Source organism: Dromiciops gliroides, chromosome 4, assembly GCF_019393635.1.
Source record: "Dromiciops gliroides isolate mDroGli1 chromosome 4, mDroGli1.pri, whole genome shotgun sequence".
Classification (NCBI taxonomy): Eukaryota; Metazoa; Chordata; class Mammalia; order Microbiotheria; family Microbiotheriidae; genus Dromiciops; species Dromiciops gliroides.
Genome location: NC_057864.1, coordinates 65,330,810 through 65,356,259, shown reverse-complemented (window position 1 = coordinate 65,356,259; position 25,450 = coordinate 65,330,810). Strand labels below are relative to the sequence as shown.

General features: G+C 39.8%; 2 protein-coding genes and 1 pseudogene across 3 annotated transcripts in view; all 3 read left to right on the top strand.

Annotated features, from left to right (window-relative positions):
* SLC9C2 (solute carrier family 9 member C2 (putative)) overlaps positions 1 to 25,450 on the top strand; it is a 99,900-nt gene extending 74,450 nt beyond the window's left edge. The window contains 7 exon segments of the mRNA XM_044003123.1: positions 2,572 to 2,720; positions 3,063 to 3,188; positions 7,430 to 7,528; positions 16,206 to 16,373; positions 18,412 to 18,543; positions 22,980 to 23,165; positions 25,364 to 25,450. Coding sequence (XP_043859058.1) covers positions 2,572 to 2,720; positions 3,063 to 3,188; positions 7,430 to 7,528; positions 16,206 to 16,373; positions 18,412 to 18,543; positions 22,980 to 23,165; positions 25,364 to 25,450 — 947 coding nt within the window.
* On the top strand, positions 10,765 to 11,544 carry LOC122752562 (60S ribosomal protein L10-like). Of its 2 annotated transcripts, XM_043999391.1 has the most exons (3): positions 10,765 to 10,839; positions 10,942 to 11,064; positions 11,215 to 11,544. In XM_043999391.1, the coding sequence occupies exons 1-3, from the start codon at positions 10,765 to 10,767 to the stop codon at positions 11,542 to 11,544; spliced, it is 528 nt and encodes a 175-aa protein (XP_043855326.1). The 2 variants fall into 2 exon arrangements, with proteins under 2 accessions (XP_043855326.1, XP_043855325.1); XM_043999390.1 differs by having other exon boundaries at positions 10,765 to 11,064.
* On the top strand, positions 13,312 to 14,696 carry LOC122752561 (annotated as a pseudogene).

The window sequence follows — 25,450 nt, the reverse complement described above, 5'->3', positions numbered from 1 at the left end:
GTCAAAGGGCAGAATATGGTGAAGGACATGATGGTTCTGATAGAGTCCAAGAGGCTTAGACTCTATGTGGGTGGGACTTTTTAGGCCCTTAGATGACCAGAAACCTGCATCAGGGAAATCAGGTCCATTTGGGCCCCAGGGGGCAGCTCTGTCTTCTTTTAGGTAAAGTCTCCCCTTTGTGGAGAAAGAAAAAGAAGCTTTATCAGGGAAACTGCTGGTCCTATCACCAATTATCCCAGTCCTATGATAGTTTAATTGAATTGTATTACTAGGAGTGAGTCCCCTTTGAGATACCTGGACTTGTAAACTCAACTCTACAGAGCTGTTAGGCTTATTAACCCCCAGATAACCAGATAATGGTACAACCCATTTGGATCTCTAAGTAGGGATAGCACATACTTGTTGCTGGGCAAAAAATGTAAATCAAAACAGACAATCTGGAAAACTAAAAAAACACAAACCCAACACACTAGGAAACTAGCAAGTGTGTTGTGTTCCAGCTGGATCCTAGTTAGGAAGTGTGTCCAGTGGCCATTGACAGTCGTCATTGTGCACATGAATGTTCCTAGTGATTTATAGCCAGGATAGAGGAACAGAACACTAGGTTTGACCTAAGGGTTAGATCTGAGGAAAGTGGTTGTGATTGGAAAGAAAAAAAAGAAGAGTAGAAAGGTCTGAGGGCACTAAGAAATAACACTACTGTGAAATGTTGATTTTCTCATGGACAGGTCTGATTTATGTTAGAGGTAACTAAAAAATGGCAGCTAGGTGGTAGAGTGGATAAAGTGCTGGGCCTGTACTTAGGAAGACTCATCTTCCTGAGTTCAAATCTGCTCTCAGACTAGCTGTGTGATCCTGGGCAAGTCACTTAACTTAGTTTGTCTCAGTTTCTTCATCTGTAAAATGAGCTGGAGAAGGAAATGGCAAACCATTCCAGTATCTTTGTTAAGAAAAGCCCAAGTGGGGTCACAAAGAATTGGACATGACTGAAACAACTGAACATTATTGTTGTTGTTTGTCCTTCAGTCTGAAAAAGGATCAGTAACATTAGGAGGAGGATGTCTTGACTTGCAAGTGAATTAAATTTAAATGAGGTGGAGCTATGCAAAGTCTACATCTGAAAACTGAACAACCACAACAATATAAAAAATGATTTTTGGGAAAACTGAAGAGTTTATAGTTAGAAGTTGAAGTGTATAGTGGACCTAAATTGATACCCTGGGTGTGGAAGGGTGAATGTTATAGAAGAGAATGTCATGGATTGAGATGCTAATTTTAAAAGGAGTGGTATTTTTAAAAAGCCATGTTAAGGGGCAGCTAGGTGGTGCAGTGGACAGAGCACCGGCCCTGGATTCAGGAGGACCTGAGTTCAAATCCGGCCTCAGGCACTTAACAATTGCTATCTGTGTGACCCTAGGCAAGTCACTTAACCCCAATTGCCTCACCAAAACCAAAACCAAACCAAACAAAAAGCCATGTTAATATGTATTAGAACATTTGTAGGCTTTTATTTAAGTTTGAGTGAGAGAGGGAGCATAGGTGGCTAAAGTCTTATGTTAAGTCATGTAGTGTAGCAGGAAAAGCACTAGATTTGGAGTCAGAAGAAACCTGGCTCAGATACTTGGTGGTTGTACAACTGTGGACTACTCACTAAACCTCTCTGAGGATCAGTTTCTTCATCTGTAGAACGGGAATGAAAATGATAGTTTTATTACTGATGATGCTGTTGTAAGGTTCAAATGAGATGATGGATATAAAATACTTTGTAAAAAATTGTCTACATTCTTCTACCTCTCTCTCCCTCTCCCTCACCCATTGAGAAAACAAGAAAAACAAAACCTATTACAAATATGTATAGTCAAGCAAAGCCTATTTCATTAGTCATATCCAAAATATGCTCTGATCTGCATCCATCACTTGAGTCTATCATCTCTCCATCTGGAGGTAGATAGTGTGCTTCCTCATGTTGTTGTTCAGTCATTTCAGTGGTGCCTGATTCTTCATGACCTCATTTGGGGTTTTCTTGGCAAAGATACTGGAGTGGTTTGCCATATCTTTCTCCAGCTCATTTTACAGATGAGGGAAAAAAAAGTTTCATCACGATTCCTCTGGAATTGTGAATGGTTTCACACTTTATAAATCTTCAAAGTCCATAAATATCAATTGTTATTAGTAAGAATTTCTTGGTATTTGGGGCAATGCAGTAATTTCTCTTGAATCAGTTCTGCCCAGAGTAAGTGCCTGCTTATTTCGATCACTACCTCTTTGGGGAGGGGTTGGTGAGGGGGGTGTGTGCTTCCTCTCACTCTTGGTTCCTCAGTGCCTCAGATTCATGCTGATGGAGTGGAAAAAACACAGAGGTAAGTGTCAGAAGACCTGGAGCTTGGGCAAGTTATCTGGCCTTCCCAAACCTTAGTTCCTTCATCTATAAATTGGGGATAGTAATTCTCTCTCTGTCTACTTGACAGCTTTGTTGTGAGGACCAAATGAGATAATGGATATGTGTACTATAACTTTAAAGCATCACCTACACATAAGCTACAACATGTTACTGATATTCATTTACTTTAGGCGTGATAGAACATGAGTGCCGAGAAGTTGTCATTGCCTTAAAAACCAAGCAAGCCATCCGGAACGTGCTTGGAAAAGCACTGAAAAATCTAAGATTCCTTTGGTCGAGGGGCATGATTGATAAAATTGAAGGAATCAAGATGAACAAGGTAATGAAATGATTCCTGTTTAAACTAGTGAGTGGGGGCAGCTAGGTGGCACAGTGGATAAAGCACTAGCCCTGGATTCAGGAGGACCTGAGTTCAAATCTGACCTCAGACACTGGATAATTACTAGCTGTGTGACCCTGGGCAAGTCACTTAACCCTCATTTCCCAGAAAGAAAGAAAGAAAGAAAGAAAGAAAGAAAGAAAGAAAGAAAGAAAGAAAGAAAGAAAGAAAGAAAGAAAGAAAGAAAGAAAGGAAGAAAGAAAGGAAGGAAGGAAGGAAGAAAGAAAGTTTGTAAAGATGAATGTCAGCTGTCTAGCTAATTATTGTTTTATTTGTATTTAGCTATTTCTTGGCAAAATAAAATCGCTGAACAACTTTCCAATGACTATTCCTCCCCCTACTCCTGAGAAATTTCTCCACAATATCGTTTGGCTGGAGAATAAAGATGTTCTCATTGAATTCTTTAAGGTAAAGATTCTTATTTTTCTTAGGGGCTCAGAATTGCTGGTGATCAGTTTGTACTCTCTAAGGCAGAGTTGGGTGCTATTCAGAATGATTGCTTCCTTGTGGTTGCCCACGATCATGCACATCTGTTTTTTGTGTTACTGGTAGGCCAGAGTGAGACCTGAGGGGAGTGTTGACCCAAGCTAGTATTCATTCAGGAGACCTAGGTGGTAGCTGTGACTTTGGGCAAGTCACTTTATGTCTCTAGACCTCAGTGTTCCTCATCTGCAAACCTAAAAGCTCTATGTAAATGTGAGCCAGTTTTAGCATACATTTTTATCATCTTCATCACCCAAACCTCCTGTCACTGATCCATGGCTTCCTGGGATAGGGTGGCCCATAATCTATGTAAAACTGAAATTTGATTTTACTCTGGTGAAGGAATGAATGGAAGATTACTTTTCTGTGACTATAATTTGTATCAGACTTTACATAGTACTTGAGGAATTCCAGTGGTTCGTGAATGCTTTCTTCCCAGACCTGCTAATATGGTCTATGATCATCTATTGTGATGACAATTTGATTTACTATAAACATCTGGTTCACATATTATGCAAGAATGCTCAATAGTCATGTGACTTGATTGATTCAAAACTTCCTCCAATGATGCAGATCAAAACCCATCCACACTGTCCCATTCATGCAAGTATGCATGTTTCTAAAAATACTTGTTTAGGGGCAGCTAGGTGGTGCAGTGGATAGAGCACTGGCCCTGGAGTCAGGAGGACCTGAGTTCAAATCCAGCTTCAGACACTTAACACTTACTAGCTGTGTGACCCTGGGCAAGTCACTTAACCCCAATTGCCTCACCAAAAAAACCCCAAAAAACAAACAAAAAAACCAAATTTGTTTAAAAAATGCTTAAGAAGTTGGTATTGGACCTCATGGAATTTGAGTTGCTGGGACACAATATCTCCTCAATGCATTCAGAAGGATGTCTACAAAGGTGATGCTGTCCTTAACTGCAAAGTGCTCCCAAGTCCCCATAAGTATATATTTTGGATGAGGATATAGATATTGGTACATGGAGATCTCTGTGGTATGTACCTAAGTTAGGGAAAGGACTAGTAAGTCCAGAGGCCTTCTTCAATCCCTGTCAACTCGTTGGAATACTTCCTGAAGTTCTTGGGCTTCTACTGTTGTTATTTTTTTCTATTCTTATTAACCTAATACAGAGGAACCATGCCTTCGAATACTTGCCTAAATCTAATGCTTTTGTTGAAGCTCAGATCCAGTTTACACAAACTAATTGTGGTCACTGTCTCAGCCCAACTGGGAGCCAACCCAGTTATAGCCCTGTGAACCCCGCCAGATTAGAATTTCATCATACTGGGAAAAGGGGTTCTTGGGTCTCAAGGTCTTATTTGAAAATTTGGCATTCCTAAGCCCTTGTTATAATGCCCCTTGTTAGTATCTTTAAGCCTCAAACTGAATCAGGGCCACATTTAACCTCATATACAAAGCATTCCAGTGAGCCTAAAATGCCTTCTCCCATAAGCCCAACTGTCTAGCCTTTTCTGAGTCAGCTAAAACTACTGCGCTGATTTGTCTGGCAAACTTTGTAGCAAACCAGCCCCAAACAAACCTAGAGGATTTCATTCAGAAACTAAAGTTGGCAAATTTATATGCATCATAATTCTTATCTTATGTGACTCATACCTATTCTCATTTCTTCTTCATGGGCTTGAATACCCACACCCAAGTTCAGTTCTCATACTATGACCTCATTCCTTTGGACCACTTTGATCTATTCAAAACCCTGTACTCTATAACCCAAGGTTTCTGGTGCATGGGGCAGGGAATATGTTTACTGGAACACAGAAACCTTTGGGGTGTATACCTGGATCAAGGACCAGACAAGGAAGTACATAGGCCTTCTACAACCCCTTCTGATTCACTCAGGGTGGGATTGCTCATTGAAATGGTCCACTTTTTCCCATACCAAGGGTGTGGTGGTGGCCTTGTATGCTTAGGTGCAAATACAGAGCATTTACCAGCTCTTCAGTCTCCCCAAATTTCTTATTCTAGGTTTGGGGTCCTAGATTTTATCCTATTTTTGGTTGACTTTATCCACACCCTCCAGACTGAAGTCTGCTTGCCTTCAGCATAACATTCTCAAACAAATGGTTATGGAAAAGAATTAATTGAATGCTGGAATACCGCCCCCCCCCGTGTCCCCCCCTCCCCCCGTGGTGCTCTATTCTCCATCACCATAATAAATTGAGTTTGGGGCCTTCCCACCTATAAGAAGAAACATGTTTTCCTCCAGATACCCAGGATTACCTTTTTCCACATGATAATTGTTCCTATTATACAAATCTTTCCAGAGATGGCTGTTTTGGGGACAAGAACATGTATGAGAGAAGATTGAAATGAGCAGTTTAAAGAAGAATTTGCCCTGAGAACTAAGATAGGCAAAAGTGCTATATAATGAAAAGGAGAGGAAAACCCAACTTTTAAATTCTTTGTTCAGGAACAAATTATTTTCAACATTATTTTTTCATCTTTAAGTAAACAAGCTAATGATTTTCTTTATCTCGTCTTTTCTATTCTCCTGCCTTTTCTGAAAACTACTATTGTATACGGCAAATCATCTCTAATCTCTACATATCTATATCTATATATGTACATATATAGATATTGTATATGTATGTAAATGAATTTATTCAGTTCTTTTGGTTGTGTCAGACTCTTTGTGATCCCATTTGGGGTTTTCTGACAGAGACACTAGAGTGGTTTGCCGTTTCCTTCTCCAGCTCATTTTACAGATGAGGAAATTGAGGCAAACAGGGTTAAGTGACTTGCTCAGGGTTACAGAGCTAGTAAGTGTCTGAGGCTGGATTTGAACTCAGGAAGACGAGTCTTATTGACTCCAGGCCTGACACTCTATCCACTGTTCAATCTAGCTGCCTGCAAACTAATTAGGATAAAATAAAATAATGAAATTTACTGTCTTTTTATATCTTTAAAAAAATTTAACACGTAATAAACCCTCTTTTTGCCTCAATTGTTTTATAAAATTTGGCATTCAGTTCCCAAGATTTTTACACACATTCTTTAATTCTTCATCATGAAACTACACATCACACTTGATATTGATCATCCTTAGGGGTGGATGGGTAAATGTTTACCAACCAGCTGGGAAGGGGAGAGGAAAGGATATATGACACACTTAAGTTTAATTGGCTTTATTAACATTTTCTTTATCACTTGAGTCTAGCAGCGACAAACTGCCAGCAAATTTCCCAGTACTGACTGAACCAGATGAAAATAGAATTGAGAAATGTTTAACAAAATAAATAAATACAATACAACATAAATGATTTAATTTGTAGTTTTCTGACTCAATTTGAGTCCCAAAGGGATCCATTTCTATTTGAGTCTAGTCTAGACAATAAACAGCAATAAATTAGGCCCTGATTGATAGCACTTGCTGATTTCCAAGGTGTAAATGCTCATGTTGAAAATTAACAATCAGCTCTCTCAAGAGCCAGCTTGGACAGTGAAAGGGAGTGTGGTACAGTGGATAGTGTTAGACTTGGAGTCAGGAACACTTGGATTCATATTTTTCCTCAGACTCTCACTAGCTATGGACAAGTCACTCAACATCTCTATGCTCATCAGTAAAATTAGGGAATTGGATTCAGTGACCTCTAAGGTCCTTTGTCTTCTAAATCCATGATCCTATGATTAAAGCTCATTGATTTTCAATGGGATTTAAAACAAGTGAGTTCCTAAACCACTGATGCATGTTTATCTACATTTCTTGCATTAACTAAAAGTGGGGGATACCAGCTCAATCTGGTTTCATCTGGGTCAAGATCATATATTTTGAGTTAGCATAATGTGAATGGAAGCATATGTTGGGTGGTGCAGTGGATAGAGCACTGGCCTTGGATTCAGGAGGAACTGAGTTCAAATCTGGCCTCAGACGCATAACACTTACTAGCTGTGTGACCCTGGGCAAGTCACTTAACCCCAACTGCCTCACCAAAAAAGAAAAAGAAAAAAAAAGAGAAGCATATGTCACTGAGCATTGCTATCACAAAATAAAACCATAGTAATATTATTGTTAGTTCCAAGTATTCTCTCTCTCTCTCTCTCTCTCTCTCTCTCTCTCTCTCTCTTATATATTTCTCTTTAGTATTTAAATGAGAAAGCTGAACTGTCAGTTTTTTTGTGATGATTATAATTTTTTCTTTTAGGAAAAAGCCCAGCTTGCATGTTTTGACTATGGAGACATCATATGTAAAGAGGGTGACATGCCACAAGGAATTTACTTGATTATTTCAGGAATGTCAAGTGTAAGGACATATTGATATTAATTATAAGAATAGAATTTAAAATAAGAAAGTTGAAAAGGTTTCATAAAACCTAAGATGTATATCATAATTAGTTAATTAAAAAATATTTATCGAATGCCTGCTAAGGATTCCACAAGCATGGCACGAACATATTAAACAAATGGGTAAAGCACAACATTTGAAAGGACTAGTTGGTTGCTCTTATGGCCTCTAGAAAGACTATAAGAACTTATGCTCACGATAGCCCAGAGAAGCTGTTTAGTCAGAGAGCATTAGTCTATATTACACTTATTAAGAGACTGCTCAGTGGATAGAGCACCGGCCCTGGAGTCAGGAGACCTGAGTTCAAATCCGGCCTCAGACACTTAACACTTACTAGCTGTGTGACCCTGGGCAAGTCACTTAACCCCAATTGCCTCACTAAAAAAAAAAAAAGAGACTGCTTAATATTAATTATAAAAATGTGATTTAAAATAATAAGATAAAAAGGTATACAGGAAGTTTGAAAGTTTTCATAAAACTTTTTCAAATGACTGTAAATGTTTATGTCTAGGATATATATCATAATCAATTGACAAGCGTTTCTTGAAGGCCCACTATGAGGCAGGTACTATGGGACACAAAGACAAAAAGGAATCAGTTTCTGTTTTCAAGGAGCTTATAGTTTATCTGAAGATATGTACATATGTATTAAGTGTATATGAAATAAATGTTATTGGTGGGAAAAGGCACTAGAAGTTGGGGGAATCAGGAAAGGCTTCATTGAAAAAAAAGGTGGGGGGCAGCTAGGTGGTGCAGTGGATAGAGCACTGGCCCTGGATTCAGGAGGATCTGAATTCAAATCCGACCTCAGATACTTGACACTTACTAGCTGTGTGACCCTGGGCAAGTCACAACCCCAATTGCCTCACCAAAAAAAATAAAAGAAAAAAAGGTGGGGGCAGCTAGGTGGCATAGTGGATAAAGCACTGGCCCTGAATTCAGGACGACCTGAGTTCAAATCCAGTCTCAGACACTTGACACCTACTAGCTGTATGACCCTGGGCAAGTCACTTAACCCTCATTGCCCTGCCCCCCAAAAAAAAGAAAAGAAAAAAAAGAAAAAAAGGTGGTATTTAATCTTAGTTTTGAAGGATCTAGAGGCAGAAGGTAGGAGAAAAGTCATTCTAGGCATGGATGGCAGAGGCATTTCAGTTGGCCAGCGGATTTCTTAGCTAGGGATATGTTAGTTATAATACCAGGCCTTGAAACCCATCTGATCGGAAGCCAATTGCATCCTCAAAGATAAGCAGACTAGAGCCAGGGCAGCTACATAAGACTTTTGTATGAGGACCAACCTAGAAACCACCATTCCAGAGGTGATCTACTTCCTAATGTCATAAGGGGTGTCCTTTTAGTGCCACATGAGCTTTTCAAAATCATTCGAAAGGTTTATGGCTTCTCCATCCATCATACACGGTTGGTGTCCTTGTTACTCTGCTAGCTTATCTTTGCTCTATTACTTTAGTCTCTCCTTGTATTGGTAGCTTTTTGATGCTGGATGAAAAGCATCATTACCTTATAGGGATAGTGAGGTAGCCTAATAGATGGAGTGTTGAGTTTGGAATCAGGAAGACTTGAGTTTAAATTCTGCCTCACACAGGTACTGGGGTCACTGGGGTAAAAGCTCTCAGCTTCACCTTCTTCAAATAGCAATAATAATAGCCCTTATGCCACAAAATTGTTGTGAAGAACAAATGATGTAACATAAAGTGAATTGCAAATCTTAAAACTATATAAATGCCAATATGTGGATATGGTACATGTTTCTACCTTTATCCATATTGCATTATTTATTTATTCAGCATTTATTTTTATTTATTCATAAAGTCCCTAATTATTGCTTTTGAAATTTGAAGGTGAGTTGGCTCATGATTTTCAATATTGGAAATCTAAATATGAATTTAAAAACTAAGGCATTTCAGGCTGAAGTTTATATTTTTCTTAGCAGAAAAACCCAAACCCAAACAAACAAACAAAAACCCAAAAGGAAAAAAAGAGTCAAGTAGTTCTACTTTCCCTGTTCATCTTTCAGTATCATCTTCCCATCCTCTCCAAAGGTTCTATCCCTTGCTTGATTGTCAACTTACCTCCTTTTGGGTTTTCTTTAATTTAATTCATTCTTGACTTTAGCTTTCTTCATATTCTCATAGGACTGTGTCACTTTGCGGTATCTGTTCCTAGTTTCCTGACCTAGTTTCCATCTTCTGTTTATATCTTTTTTTTTTTAAGTGAGGCAATTGGGATTAAGTGACTTGCCCAGGGTCACACAGCTAGTATCAAGGGTCTGAGGCCGGATTTGAACTCAGGTCCTCCTGAATCCAGGGCTGGTGCTCTATCCACTGTGCCACCTAGCTGCCCCTCTGTTTATATCTTTTTAAAAATTTCAGTATGAAAAGGCTGTATATTGTCAACTTATTTATCTAACTTCTATGTAGAACACATGATGCAAAATGCCAGTTTGGATGAATTAAAAGCTGGAATTGAGGTTGCCAGGAAAAATACCAGCAATCTCCGATATGCAGATGATACTGCTCTGACGGTAGAAAATGAAGCCAAATTGAGAAGCCTGTTGGTGAGGGTGAAAGAGGAGGGTGTAAAAGCTGGCTCAAAGCTTAACTTAAGAAAACTAAGATCTTGGGGGCAGCTAGGTGGCTCAGTGGATGGAGCACTGGCCCAGTATTCAGGAGGACCTGAGTTCAAATCCAGCCTCAGACACTTGACACTTACTAGCTGTGTGACCCTGGTCAAGTCACTTAACCCCAATTGCCTCACCCCCCCCAAAAAAAGAAAGAAAGCTAAGATCTTGGCAACTGTTCCTATCCCTTCTTGGCAAATAGAAGGAGAAGAAATAGAAGCCCGGTCAGATTTTATGTTCTTGGGCTCAAAGATCTCTACCGATGGCGGCAGCTATGAAATTTCCTTGGGAGGAAAGCTATGGCAAACTGGTCAGCATACTAAAGAGATATTACCTTGTTGACAAAGGTCTGTATAGTCAAAGCTATTGGTTTTTCCAGTAGCCATATATATCTGTCAGAGTTGAACTATAAGGAAAGCTGAGTGTCACACAATTGACACTTGCAAATTGTGGTTTTGGAGAAGACTTTTCAGAGAGCAAGGAGATCAGATCAGTTGATACTTAAATTAATTCTGGCCTTTCCCTGAGGCAAGACCCAGTCCCTGCTGGCACCGGCACCATGGGCCGTTGTCCCGCCCGCTGGTATAGGTACTGTAAAAATAAGCCATACCCAAAGTCCCGTTTCTGCAAGGGAGTTCCTGATGCCAAGATCCTAATCTTCGATCTTAGTAGAAAGAAAACCAAGGTGGATGAATTTCCACTGTGTGGCTATATGGTGTCAGATGAATATGAGCAGCTGCCATCAGAAGCCCTGGGGGCCGCTCGGATCTGTGCCAACAAGTACATGGTGAAGAGTTGTGGCAAGGATGGCTTTCATATCCATGTGCACGGGCATCCTCTTCATGTCACCAGCATCAATAAGGGCTCTTCAAACTCCTACGCCATCAAGAAGGACGAGCTGGAGCGAGTGGCAAAGTCCAACTGCTGATCCCGGCCCCTGTCAACAATAAACGTCCTTGCCCCGCACTGCAGGGGCAGGGTCCTTGTGTCTGTCAAAAAAAAAAAAAAAAAGATGTTATCATGTGCTGGGGCTGATAGGCTCCAGACTAGCATGCGGAGTGCCTTTGGGAAGCCCCAGGGCACTGTAGCCCGTGTCCACATTGGCCAAGTTATCATGTCAATTCGAACCAAGGTTCAGAATAAAGAACATGTGATTGAAGCTTTGCGGAGAGTCAAGTTCAAGTTCCCTGGCCGACAGACACTCTACATCTCCAAGAAGTGGGGTTTCGCCAAGTTCAATGCTGATCAGTTTGAGGATATGATAGCTAAGAAGCGTCTCATTCCTGATGGCTGTGGGGTTAAGTACATCCCCAGCCGGGGTCTCTTGGACAAGTGGTGAGCGCTCCACTCCTGAGAAGTGTTGTGCTGTGGCATTGACGTTCTGCAAGCTTATGACTAAATAAACCAGATAACTTCTACAAAACAAACAAACAATAAATAAATTCAGGCTATTCACTGGAAGGTGAAAACTGAAGCTGAAGTTTAAGTACTTTGGCCATATAATGAGAAGATGGGACTCATTGTAAAAGACCCTGATCTTGGGAAAGATCGAAGGCAAAAGGAGAAAGGGATGGCAGAGGAAGAGATGGATAGTGTCATTAGAAACAATGAACATGAACTTGGATGGCCTTTGAGATGTGGTGGACGATGGAAGACAATGGGGTGCTATGGTCCCTGGGCTCATGAAAAGTCAGGCACGACCAAGCAACTAAACAACAATGATCATAAACACTTATTGATTGAATGGTCAATTGACTGATAAATTGGAAAATGCAATTCAATGAAATTGCCATTTTGGACCTGATTATCAATGGCAAAGAGGAACTAACTTCTGGGGTAGAAACTTTGGGACCCTTTGTGGAGAAGTGACATTTTTCTGTATTAAAGTTTATGATAGAGAAGGAAAAGAATGATGGGCATACTCTGGCATGGATCTTTTTTTTTTTTTTTTTTTTTTTTAAGGGCAGTGAGGGTTAAGTGACTTGCCCAGGGTCACACAGCTAGTAAGTGTCAAGTGTCTGAGGCTGGATTTGAACTCAGGTCCTCCTGAATCCAAGGCCAGTGCTTTATCCACTGCTCCACCTAGCCGCCCCCTGGCATGGATCTTAAAGAATAGATTTCAAAGAGTACAAATCAAAAAACAGGTAGAATACCACGGGTGATGATCCCAACAGTGATGGGAAGCTCTCAAGTATGAAAATTTAAAGGCAAAGATAAAACATTTGTGATAAAGAAAAGAGAATATTGTCTAAAATGATTGATGTGGATACACAAAGCACTCATTGACAAATCTGAAAAAGACATGTACAGGGGGCAGCTAGGTGGCGCAGTGGATAAAGCACTGGCCTTGGATTCAGGAGGACCTGAGTTCAAATCTAGCCTCAGACACTTGACACTTACTAGCTACTTGACCTTGGGCAGGTCACTTAACCCTCATTGCCCTGCAAAACAAACGTGTACAAAAAAGACGTGTACGAAAGATGAAAGCAAGGTTGGGTAAGGGGAGGATAAACACAAAAGAACCTTACTTACCACTTTAAGAAGCAGGGAGTGGGGAGCAAGGGATAAAATTGTGTAACTCAATTTTTAAAAAAATGAATGACTAAAAACTGTCTTTGCATGTAATTGGGGAAAATACTATTAAAAATAAATGTAGGAGGGCAGCTAGGTGGTGCAGTGGATAGAGCACCAGCCCTGGAGTCAGGAGGACCTGAGTTCAAATCCGGCCTCAGACACTTAACACTTAATAGCTGTGTGACCCTGGGCAAGTCACTTAACCCCAATTGCCTCACCAAAAAAAAAAAAGTATAATTTTTTAAAAAGCATGGTGCAACTTTTTAAGAATAATATCAATAGGGGGTGGCTAGGTGGTGCAGTGGATAAATCACTGGCCCTGGATTCAGGAGTACCTGAGTTCAAATCTGGCCTCAGACACTTGATGCTTATTAGCTGTGTGACCATGGGCAAATCACTTAACCCCCATTGCCCTGCAAAAAAAAAAAAGAATAATATCAATAGTGTCAAAGATCAGAATGGACAGAAGTTTGGCTCCTGATCATAAGCCATCTGCATCCTGTGAGAAACTACCAGTACAGCCAAGGAAAACATGCCTTGCCAATACCCAGCTCTGATACCAGAACAAAAGAAAGAACTGTATTATTATAGTTCACCAAATTGTTGCTCTAGGCAAGGTAATCTTGGTAGTAAATGCATCCACCCTTGGTACTACAAAATGGCTATAGTCCATCGGAATTGAGAACACAGAAAATCAGTGCTTCCATAGACAGTTACTTCTGACAGGGGCAGCTAGGTGGTACAGTGGATAGAGCACTGGCCCTGAAGTCAGGAGGACCTGAGTTCAAATTTTACTTCAGACACTGACTAGCTGTGTGACGCTGGACAAGTCACTTAACCCCAATTGCCTTAGAACATTCAAGGCCATCTCCAGTTGTCCTGATATATATCTTTCCACTGGACCCAGATGGCTCTGGAGGAGAGAGTGAGGTTGGCGACCTTGAACAACCCTCTCTCACTTAAATCCAATTCAGTGCAAGTCATGACATCATCTCCTGATGCCATGGTCCTCTTCACGAATGAAGGACAAACAACAACTTCTGACATCAAATAGATGATCAAGTGAACTTCTGGATTGGAGGTGTTATCCTTTTCCATGAGACAATACCAGAAAGCTAGTGATGATTGTCCCTTCCCTAAAGTCATAAAGGCAAAAGGTGGCATGTGGGCATCAAGGTGGACAAAGGTGTAGTACCCCTGGCAGGGACCAACAGTGAGACTACTACCCAAGGTCTGGATGGGCTGAGTGAGTGCTGTGCCCAGTATAAGAAGGATGGGGCTGACTTTGCCAAGTGGCATTATGTACTGAAGATTAGAGATAATACGCCTTCCCAACTTGCCATCATGGAGAATGCCAATGTGTTGGCCTGATATGCCAGCATTTGCCAGCAGAATGACATTGAACCCATTGTAGAACCAGAGATCCTCCCTGATGGAGAACGTGATCTGCAGTGTTACTGAGAGGGTGCTGGCTGCTCTTTCCGAAGCTCTGAGTCACCACCATATCTATCTGGAAGGGATCTTGCTGAAGCCTAACATGGTCACCCCTGGCCATGCCTATATCCAGAAGTATTCACATGAGGAGATCACAATGGCAACTGTAATTGTCCTTTGCTGGACTGTGCCTCCTGCAGTCACTGGTATCATCTTTCTGTCTGGGGGTCAGAGTGAGGAGCCTGCCTCCATCAACCTCAGTGCCATTAACATCTGCCCCTTGCCCTGGTCCCTGACCTTTTCTTATGGCCAAGCCCTACAGGCATCTGCCCTCAAGACCTGGGGTGGAAAGAAGAAAAATATAAAGGCTGTCCAAGAGGAATATATCAAGCTGGCCAGGCTGCTCAAGGCAAGTATACTCCAAGTGGAAAGTCAAGAGCAGCAGTCAGTGAGTAGCTCTTTGTCTCTAACCATGCTTACTAAAGTCAAGGCCTTACACTTAGGTATGACTCCAGGTCATCCTTCACAGTTCAGGAAGAGGCTGAGACCCCAGAGCTTTGTGCTGACCTCTCCCATCGCTCCTAACTTGTATGGTGGTGTTGCTCTGTGGTGAATCTAGTTACTCCTCCTCAGCCCACTTTTCCCCAGTAAACAACTATTTAACAAGGAAAAAAAAGACCAGAATGAGCTAAGTTTGGTCAGAAAACATAAGGACAAGAAAAAGATTATCTTAAGAAAGTTATACCAGGGAAAGACTTTTGATTAAGATGGCTGTGTGAAAGGTCACAGGGGAGTGGTTATAATCTTCCATGTGTATTCCAGTAATGATCTTAAAAAAGCACCAGACCAAAGGATGATTTAAAAAAAAAAACAACCAGAGAGAAACTATAGTAAATGCTTTCATCCAGCCCAGGTCTTCACTCAAAGACAGTCAGAAATCTACTGGACCCTTCCAGCAGGGAAGTCAGAATGAATGCAAGTAAACAAGTTGGAAGCCTGCCAGTATTTGAACCAGAGATGCTTCAGCTCCACCTGAAGCCTACAGTACCTTGTGTGTGTTTGGGGGTGGGGGCAGGGAGGTGTTGAGAGGGAGGCATGGAAGTCCAGACTGAGAGGAGAGAACAAACAACAGTTAAACAGGGAAAAGAAGAATTCATTTGAATAGGATCTTGAAAGATATGTAGGATTTCCATGGACATGAGGATTACCTTCTAGGCTTTTACCAACACTGGATTGAGATCTTAGTCTCTGAGCTACTCTTATAGGGATAGATGTCATCCCTAAGGAAGATCCAGGAAATGTAAAATATTATTTCACTCTTATCATCCTTTCCCTCCCCTCCCCCCCCAAACAGATGAAATTTGGGGTGGGATGTTAGAACTTGATACCACCATTGCTTGTAATTTCTTCATCAGTAATATATGAGAAAAGGGGAAGGTGAGTAAAAATTGACAGTGTCTAAGATACTAAGAAATTTTAGAAGCTGAATAGAACATTTAAAGGATGAAAACAATTCTGGACCTTCAAGTTTAAAATAAAAAAAGATAGCAATTTCCCTTCTCCAAACTGGCCAGATTCCATAAAACACATTTCCCTTTGAGCAGAGCAATAACAAGATTCTAGGGCTGGTGGGGCGGGGCGGGGGGGTGGGGTGGGGTATAGCTTCTTCTTCCCGAGATATAGAGCATGGGATAATGGAAAGGGGACTATACTTGAGAAACAGACTTGGAGCTGAATCCCATCTTTTCCACTACCTAGGTGGGTGGCTATAAACAAATTAATTCTCTCTCTTTGAACCTTAGTTCCTTCACCCATAAAATAAGAGTGATAATGATTTCTCTATCCATCTCATAGGGCAGTTATGAGCATCAAATGAGGCAATGTATATAAAACACTTGTAACCATGAAACACTCAAAACCCCCTTAAGCTTCTATTATTGTTGGACTTCTGATTTCTATTTTAATGTGTGTGTGTGTTTTCTCTCTTTGTAGTTGAATGGCTCACTTCTTCACTTTGGAATTCATCCTAAGCTGAGAGAAGAGGCAAAATTACCCAAAACATATACGGAATACCTCACGAGTGGCGATATCATAGGAGAGTTGAGTTGTTTGCTTAAAAGAGAAATGGGTTATACAGCTACCTGTGAAACTATTTTGCAGGTCAGGCATCACTACTTTTTTCACTGTATGTTATATGAAAGGATGTCCTGGAGTCAGCTTGAACCAGCTGAGGAGAGCCAATTGTTAAATTTTCAGTGAGCATTTATTTGCACCTTGGAAATCAGTAAACATTACAAATTGGGGCTTGAATTATTGTTTTGTTGATTGTCTAGACTTAAGAAAGTGATGGAGAAAACATTAGTGATGCAGATTAAACTTTAAAATGTGTCCAGCATATTTTTTTTCATGATAGGGAGTTGGTTTTTTTATTCTTTTCCCCCCATTTATTTAGAATGTTATTTTTCCCAAATTACATATAAAAACAAATTTTAACATCAATTTTTAAAACCTTGTGGTACAAATTCTCTTCCTCTCTCCCTCCCTACCCCCCTTAAGAACTCAAGCAACTAAATATAAGTCATACATGTGTAGTCATGCAAAACATTTCCACATTAGTCAGGTTGTGAAAGAAAACAGACAAAAAACTGTAGAAAAAGGAAATAAAAAATTTTGCTTCAATTATATTCAGACACCATCAGTTCTTTCTCTGGAGATGTACTGGATTTTTCATAAGTTCTTCAGAGTTGTCTTGGATCACTGCATTGCTGAAAATAACTAAGTCATTCACAGCAGATCATCTTATAATATTGCTGTCACAGTAGGACTTTGGGGAAGTCATAGAATATCCTATAACAAGAAAGCTTGGGCAGTGATTTTGCTGAGTCCTAAGTTCAAGGACCGCTGAGTCCTTTTGAAAATACCTTCTGAGTTACTTACTAGCTGTGTGATCCCGGGCAAGTCACTTAACCCTCATTGCCCTGTAAAAAAATACCTTCTGAGTACTTCCTTATTCTCTTGGACTTGTTTGTACTTAGTGATGGCAATATCTTTGCAGTCAGAAGTCATGTTATATGGACATGAGTTTACCCTAGGATCAGGTCCTAAATAAATAGATTAAATAGAAAAATAGAAAATATTTTAATAAATATTAAATAAAATATTTGTAAATATGGAAACATTGAAAAATAGATAAACTCTATCCTGGGCTCCAATCCCAAATTACCAACTACCTATTGGACATTTTAAACTAGGTTTCCTATAGGCATCTCATCCCTCAAACCCCCCAGCTTTCTTTGCAACCTTGGCATCAGCCTTGACTCCTCATGGTTGTCAAGTATTATGGTTTCTAAGGACACTATATCTCTTGTGTCCATGCCATTCCCTCTACTCACGTGACTGTCACCATAGTCCAGGCTCTTGTTACTCCTTAGCTGGACTATTGTAATGGCCTCCTAATTGGTCTCTCTACCTGGTCTCTGTCCTCTCTAATCCATCACATAGCAACCAAAGTGATTTTCCTAAAGCCACAGGCTTGACAATTTCATTCCCCTACTAAATTATGTCTAGGGTTAAATATAAACTTATTGGACCTTTAAAAACCCCTTGCAACCTGGCTTTAACACTTATTACACATTACTACACTTTCTATAGTCCAACCAAATTGGCTTTCTTGATGTTCCTGAAATGGCCATGACCAATTCCCTCACCCATCAGAAAAGACTTCCTCTTGCTCCTGTTTGAAATAGCTTTAATTTGTTCGGGGAGGTGTCCAGGTCTTGTTCACACTTAGTGAAATTGAGTTATATTCTCACCTGAGGAATAGATCAAGGCTTAGCATCTTGATACTTGGAATAGAGTAGAAATGATTGGTTTACTCATTTGACTACTCACATTCATACCCTTACAAATGTCCTGATTATACTTCACAAAATAGCCAATTTCTCAGCATGGATAGAGTTTCTTTTCTTTTCTTTTCTTTTTTTTTTTGGCAGGGCAATGAGGGTTAAGCGACTTGCCCAGGGTCACACAGCTAGTACATGTCAAGTGTCTGAGGTCAGATTTGAACTCAGGTCCTCCTGAATCCAGGGCTGGTGCTTTATCCACTGTGCCATCTAGCTGCCCTGAGTTTCTATTTTCTTATAGTCTTACTCCTAATGCTAATTCTTATGTTGTTATTATTTTATCTTATTTTTTTCAGTCCTGTTTTATCTCTCTAGAAGACTTATATGAAGGTTTTGATGTATTTTGGTCATTCTTAGAAGACAAAATGTGGTTGAAAGTTGCGCTCAACATAGCGAATCAATATATAAAGGCGGGTATAGTGGGTGAGGTAAGACATGTGATTCAACTATTATAATTTTTTTTCAGACCTTTGATTTTGGCAATGTGTGGAACTCAACATAAAACCCCCCATTCACTTATTTAGATAGTATCTCTCATGTAGCAGAATCTTAAAGGGTTGCCTGGCAGATAACTGAAAAGTTGAGTGACATGCCCAATGACAGCCATTGTGTGATGGTATATGAATCTACTTCTTAAGACTCCACGGCCAATGCTCTATTTCCCCTATCATGCTCCCTCTCCTATATGATCTATTCTATTATTTCACAGAACATTAGGATACCTACAAAGTTCATAATTCATGGATTTAGAGCTAAAAGGGACCAGAGAGGAGATCCAGCTTTTTTTTATGTAGATTACATAGATATTGATTGGCAAATCCCCAAAGGCAAAGACAGTGCTAATAGGAATAATTTAACGAATATTCATCTGGATCTCATCCCATTGGTTGTCAATCAGTCAGTCAATAAATATTTATTGTATCTACTATGTACCAGGCACTGTGCTAACTACTGGGGGAGGAGTTGTCAGATCAGAGGAGAAGCAGAAGATAGCAGTGTCATAGAAACCTAGAAGAAGAGTGTATAGAGGAGAAGAGGCTGATCAACAATGTCAAAGGTTGCAGACAGGGCAGGAAGGAGGAGAACTGAAAACAGGCCGTTAGATTGGGTAATTAAGAGATTTTTAGTAACTGGAAGGAGCAGTTTCAGTTGAATGATGGGATCAGAAACCTGACTGTACAGAGTTAAGTAGAGAGTGACAGGAAAGGAAGTGGAGGCCTATATTACAGATGCTCTTCTCAAGGATGTTGGCCACAAAAGGCAGGAGACATGGGACAACAGCTAGGAGGGATGGATGGATCAGTTGAGGATTTTTTGAGAATGGGAGAGACATGGGCATGTTTGTAGGCAGTAGGGAAGCATCTAGTAGAGGAGAAGATATTGAAGATAAATGAGATAATTGGGATGATAGAGGGGACAATCTGCTGGAGAAGATGGGATGGAATGGTATCACTTGTGCAAATAGACAGAATCCATTTTTGCCTTGGTAAGAAGAGGGGCCAACTCTTCATGTGAGAAAGGGGTGAAGGAAGAGATAGTTATTGAATGAATGTGAGTGATGTGAGATGAGGAAGAGGAGGAAAAAGGGAACTCTTGGTAAATGACCCCATTTTTTTTAGTGAAATACGAGTCAGGGTTCTTAGCTGAGAAAGGTCAGAGGTGGGAGCTGAGAGGTTTGAGCAGGGATAAAAAGGTTTGGAAAAGCAACTGTGCTGAGTGGGATATTGAGTCAATTGTAATATAAAAGATTTCCTTTCTGCATTGAGGTTCAGTTGAGATTATGTCACATAAATTGGTAGTGGATCCAGTTATCATGGTTTCATTATTTTCTCTAGCTTTAGCAGCAAATATGTTAAAAGCAAAAGTGGGAATAACTGAAGGCTAAGGCTTGGCAGGGCAAGATTGGTCATTGGATAAGGGCACAAAGGTAGTGCAGGGTTGATTCAAAGAGGGGTCAAGATGGGCAATGGAGAAGGTAGCTAAGTGCAGAGGTAATAGTCTGGGGAAAATTGAGGGATTATAGATCATCGTATGGTTGAAGAACAGGAATTCAAATTGCAAGGCAAAGAACAGAATGTAATCAGATAAGGGAATTTCAGAGTTTGTTAACATGGATACAGGTGATGGCAAGATCAAGGGTATAACCACATCTGCATATGTCTATGGTAAGGTAGAGGAGCAGGTCATGTGAAATGAGCAAACTGAGGAACGAATAGGTTAGAGTGTTTGTGTCATGTTCAACTGTTCAGTTGCATCCGACTCTTCATGGCTCCATGGCTGCCCATGGGGTTTTCTTGGTAAAGATGATGGAATGGTTTGCCATTTCCTTCTCATTTTTTGCAGGCATAGGTTAAGTGATTTGCCCAGAGTCACATAGCTGGCTAGTGTCCGAGGTCATATCTGAACTCTGGTCTTTCCGACTCCAGGTCCAGTGCTCTATCTACTCCACTACCTAGCTGCCTCTAGAATATTTGAGGGAGTATTAATATGTATGTTGAAGTCCCCTAATATGAAAGCAGGAACTGGGGAGAGAAAAACTGTGAACCTGTCACTTAACATGTTGAGGAAAGAAGGGGGAATGTCCTAAAGCTGGGGAGACAACAGTTAACAGGACTGTGATTGGGTGGTAAATACAGATTGGGTGAACCTTTAAGTAGGAGAGGTTACTAAAGTGATTATGGTATTGGGAAAACCTGGAAGTGGCATTGGGGGGGCAAGGCATATTCCAACTTTCCCACCTCTACTGGTGAATTGGGAAATGAATATAAGTGAAGGCAGTGCTGGAAAAGGAGTCCAGTGAGACTGTGACATCAAGAGAGAGCTAGGTTTCAGAGAGAGAGAGAGACCAGAAGATGGAAGGAGTAGGAAAGAAATAAAAATTTAAGAGGAAAGCAAAATTGTTGCCTACAGAACAAGCTTTTGAGAAAGTACAATGAAAGGGGTAGACACCTTTAGGGTGGGACATTGGGGAGAATGGGAAAGAGGTATCTGGCTGGGGTGGGGCGGGGTTGTTGGCAAGGGGAATTTAAATGGAGAGAGGCAGGAGTTCAGAATTGCTGGGATGGGGAACAGACCAGAGGGGATTTTGTTAATCATTGAGGAATGGGTTCAGGTAGGCTGCTGTTGTCCCCAAGGGTCTGTCTCTTGTGGCCTTAGACATTCAAGTGAGAGGACAGGTGCTGGGAACTAAAGGAATGGTTGTAATCCCCCTTCCCCCAGAAGAAGAGAACAGCCTGCCAGGAGACTTAATAGAATACTTGGCCTCCTCTTCTCTGGAAGGGAGGTGTCTGGTGCTCAATGCAGTACCACTGAGAAGACAAAAAGACAGAAAATAGAAAGTTCTTTCTCTAAGGGTGCTTACATTATAAAGAAAAATAGTACATATGGGCACATAAGTATACAACAGGCCAAACTTAGGAGAGAGATAACAATAAAAAACAGAAAAAAGGGGCATGGCTCTACTGAGGATGTGGCCCCTGAACTGAATCCTGAAGGAGAAGGATTCTGCGAGGAAATAGGAGAGGGACTGTGCACCCCAAATTTATACCTCTTCATTATGGCTCTCTACCTCTTCATCCCAATTCTGTTCTGAGAGCTTTCCATTTATAGAGGAGTAGCAGTTGAAGTTTGCAACTTTCTGCTCATGGGACCTAAAGAATGGATTAAGAATGAGCCTTTTGTACCAACCCAGAGAGCAAGATTAGGACCAGTGGGTAAATTTTATGTCATTATTTCCATTTATTTATTTGTTTGTTTGTTCATTCATTTATTTATATGTTCATTCATTCATTCATCTATCTATTATTTTTAAAGAAATGAATATATCATAAGTATTTAGAACATAATAATGTATATGTGCAAAATTTATCAAGTTCTAATGAACAATGTCTATTCACAATGGGACTTTCTCCAGTTCAATAGGAAGAAAAAAATTCCTAATGATACATCGTTCAAACCTGTCATGGGCTTCCTGATGAGCTCGTGAGCTCATCCCTGGGTATCTTACATCAGAGGCTGGATGACTCTTTATGGGGGATATTGTACAGGGGTCTCCTACACCGGGTGGGGAGATAAGGTTTGCTTACCTCTTACGGTCACATCCAGGATTATGATTTCATGATAATGTACCCCTCAGTCCTGTGGAAAGTGACACTCTTTTTGTCTTTGTTTTTCCATTTGGGATGCTATAAGATCATTCTTCTCCTCCCCCTTTGGATACCAGGAACTGACTAATATAAGCCAGTAAAACTACTCTACCTAAACTCACAGAAGGCTTTTTTTTTTTAATGTATGAGGTATTTTATTTTTTCCGTTACATGTAAAGATAGTTCTCAACTTTTGTTTATACATCACAGAAGACTTTTTAAAGTGACCTTTGTATGGGAATATTGTTAAAAAATGTTTGGAAAAGCCTAAACATTATTAATTGTTCACTTGTTCTCCATTGTCGACATGTCTATTTGAAATTCCCATACATTAGTAAGGCAGTCCTATAATTGAAGTCAAGTCAATAAACATTTAAGTGCTAATTGCTGTGTGTACTAGGCACTGTGCTAAGCACTGGGCATAACTAAGAAGGGCAAGAAATAGTCCCTGATCTCAAGGAGTTTACGGTCTAATGGGTGATAACATGTAAACAGCTATCTACCAACAGGATCCATACAGGTTAAACTGGGGATAATTTCAGAGTGGAGGCACTAGTATTAGGGAGGATAGGTAAAGGCTTCTTGCAGAAGGTGGGACTTCAGCTAAGACTTGGAGGTTGGGAACCAGGAAAGTCAGGAGGTGAAGATGGGTAGGGAGAGTGATCCAGGTATGAGGGAAGCCAAGAGGCAGATGACTTATTTCTATCATTTATTTTTAGGAATTAACATATCAGAGGTATTTAGAAAAAAATAATGTGTACATGGAAAATTTATCAAGCTATAGTGAACTGTCTATTTACGATGGGAGTATGCAATATGTTCTCATTGTATATGGAAGTGTGATTGACGTTGCTACCGAGAAACCATATTTTGCCCCCTGCTTAATACCTTCAACATGTTCTCAGGTAAGAAGGATAATTCCTGGCATTCTAAATTTGTCCCTTATTATTCTTTGCTGGTTTCCCACAAATCTTAGGGTACTGTATAAAATAACTTTTATATGCTACTCATGGTACTAAAAAATAATATTGCTTCACCTCAAAAGTATAGATCCTATAGCCCCTATATTAGGGACAGGACGTGGGGTTTCATCAGCATAGGGAATTTCTTAGTGAGAAAACTCTTTACAGATGCAGGTCAAAATCTTCTTTTTTTTTGCGAGGCAACTGGGGTTAAGTGACTTGCCCGGGGTCACACAGCTAGTAAGTGTTAAGCGTCTGAGGCCGGATTTGAACTCAGGTACTCCTGACTCCAGGGCTGGTGCTCTATCCACTGCGCCACCTACCTGCCCCAGGTCAAAAATCTTCTAACCTTACAGTCTTATAGAGTTGCCTAGAGCACTGAGAAGTTATTTATCTAGGGTCACACAGTCTGGAGACAGGACTCGAACACAGGTCTTCCTGACTTTGAGGCCATGTCTCTTTCCACCATGTCATGTCACATCTCAGTATTTATCCATTTTTTAAACCCACTCAAAAACTTTCTTTAATACCAGGTAGTGGGGTTTTGTTGTTGTTGTTGTTGTTGTTTTTAGATTCTTTCATTCTTTTATTACAAACAATTCTGAGTAGGCCTGGTAATCCCAGCCAGACCCCACAATCCACAAAACAGTAAATGTTTTTTATAAGCCAGTTATTTACAAATTACCCTGACCCTTCACTAGGCCCCAGGGCTGGGCTTTATACCCATGATAGGTATATACATTCAAAAATTGTACAAATACAAAAAAAATTGTGTGAATAAAAATTGACTGACTTAGGCATTGATGATAAAATTATAATCATTTTTAGACATTTAAAACCTTGAACTTACTGGTGAGAAGGGGGCACGGTCAAACCAGGAGAATGGTGCCCTTGATCAGTTTGGTAAGGTTATGATTTGTTTCCTCTACAAAAGTCTTATCTTGGAATGGATGACATCTTCTGTTTTTATATCACCCTAGTTTCCAAATATGTCTCTCTTCACTCCCCCACACAGAGAACTATTCCTCATAAGAAAGAGTACAAAAAGAGAGAAAAAAAGGAGTTCAGCAAAACTAAAATCATCAGCCAAGTTTGAGATTATAAGCAGTGTTTCTCTGATAGTTCTTGACCACTACAATGAAGGGGGTGAGACACAGACTCATATCCCTTCTTCAGAGCCAAGCTTGATCATCATGATTACATTTAATTTCATTTTTTGTTCTTCCCATTTACAGTGTTGAAGGCATAGTGTGTGTATATATATATATATATATATGTATATATATGGATGCATAATCATATTAAAAAGGTTCTTCCATGTCTATGCTTTGTAGGATTTTTAAAAAGAATAAATTAATATTGTATTTGGTTAAACAAAAGGGGAAATATAGAACTAAGCAAAATGTTAGAGAATTTAGAGATAAAAAGACCCATAATACCATGTGAATTGAAACATTAAACTTTGTAAATATTTCTTAGCCTTACTTGATCCCATTAAAAAAATCGATCGTGTGATAAGACACAGAGGAATTCTAAAGAAATATTAAAAAAACCCAGAAATACTAAACACATCCTTTAAAGATCATAATACACTGAAAACATTAAATAATTTAGGGAGTATAAGCAAAAGATACCGTGCTAAGTGGAGGCTTATTGGTGATAAAGTGGGGAAAAGAACAGATAATAGAAATAATAGCTATCTATGTAAAAGAGAATGGATATTGATAAGACAACACACATAATTTCTGAGATATAACTAAAGCAGTCCTCAGATGAAAAATTATATTCCTAAGAACATACTTCAGCAAAATAGAAAAAGAGAAGATAAAATTAGAAAATCAACAAATAAATGCCAAATAATTGCAAATGGAAGTCTTTTAAATTGAAAAAGAAATAGATCATTCCTTACATTAAAAAGACCATAGAACTGATAAATGAAGCAAAAAAAAAGCAAAAAAAAAAAGGTTTCTTTAAAATGACTAACAAAATTGACTCATGTTTTACTAGCCTGATTAAAAAGTAAATGGAGGAAAATCAAGTTAATGAAATAAAAATGGTCTCAGACTTTTTGTAGTAAAACTTGTAATAATATTACTGAAAAAAGATAATACTGTTGTGATTAATTTTGACTCATCTTTCAGATTCAAGGTACATCTGATATCAACAAATTGCTGATTGTACGAAAAGACGCTTCTTCGAAAAATGAGTATAGAAAAGGAGTGCTTTGA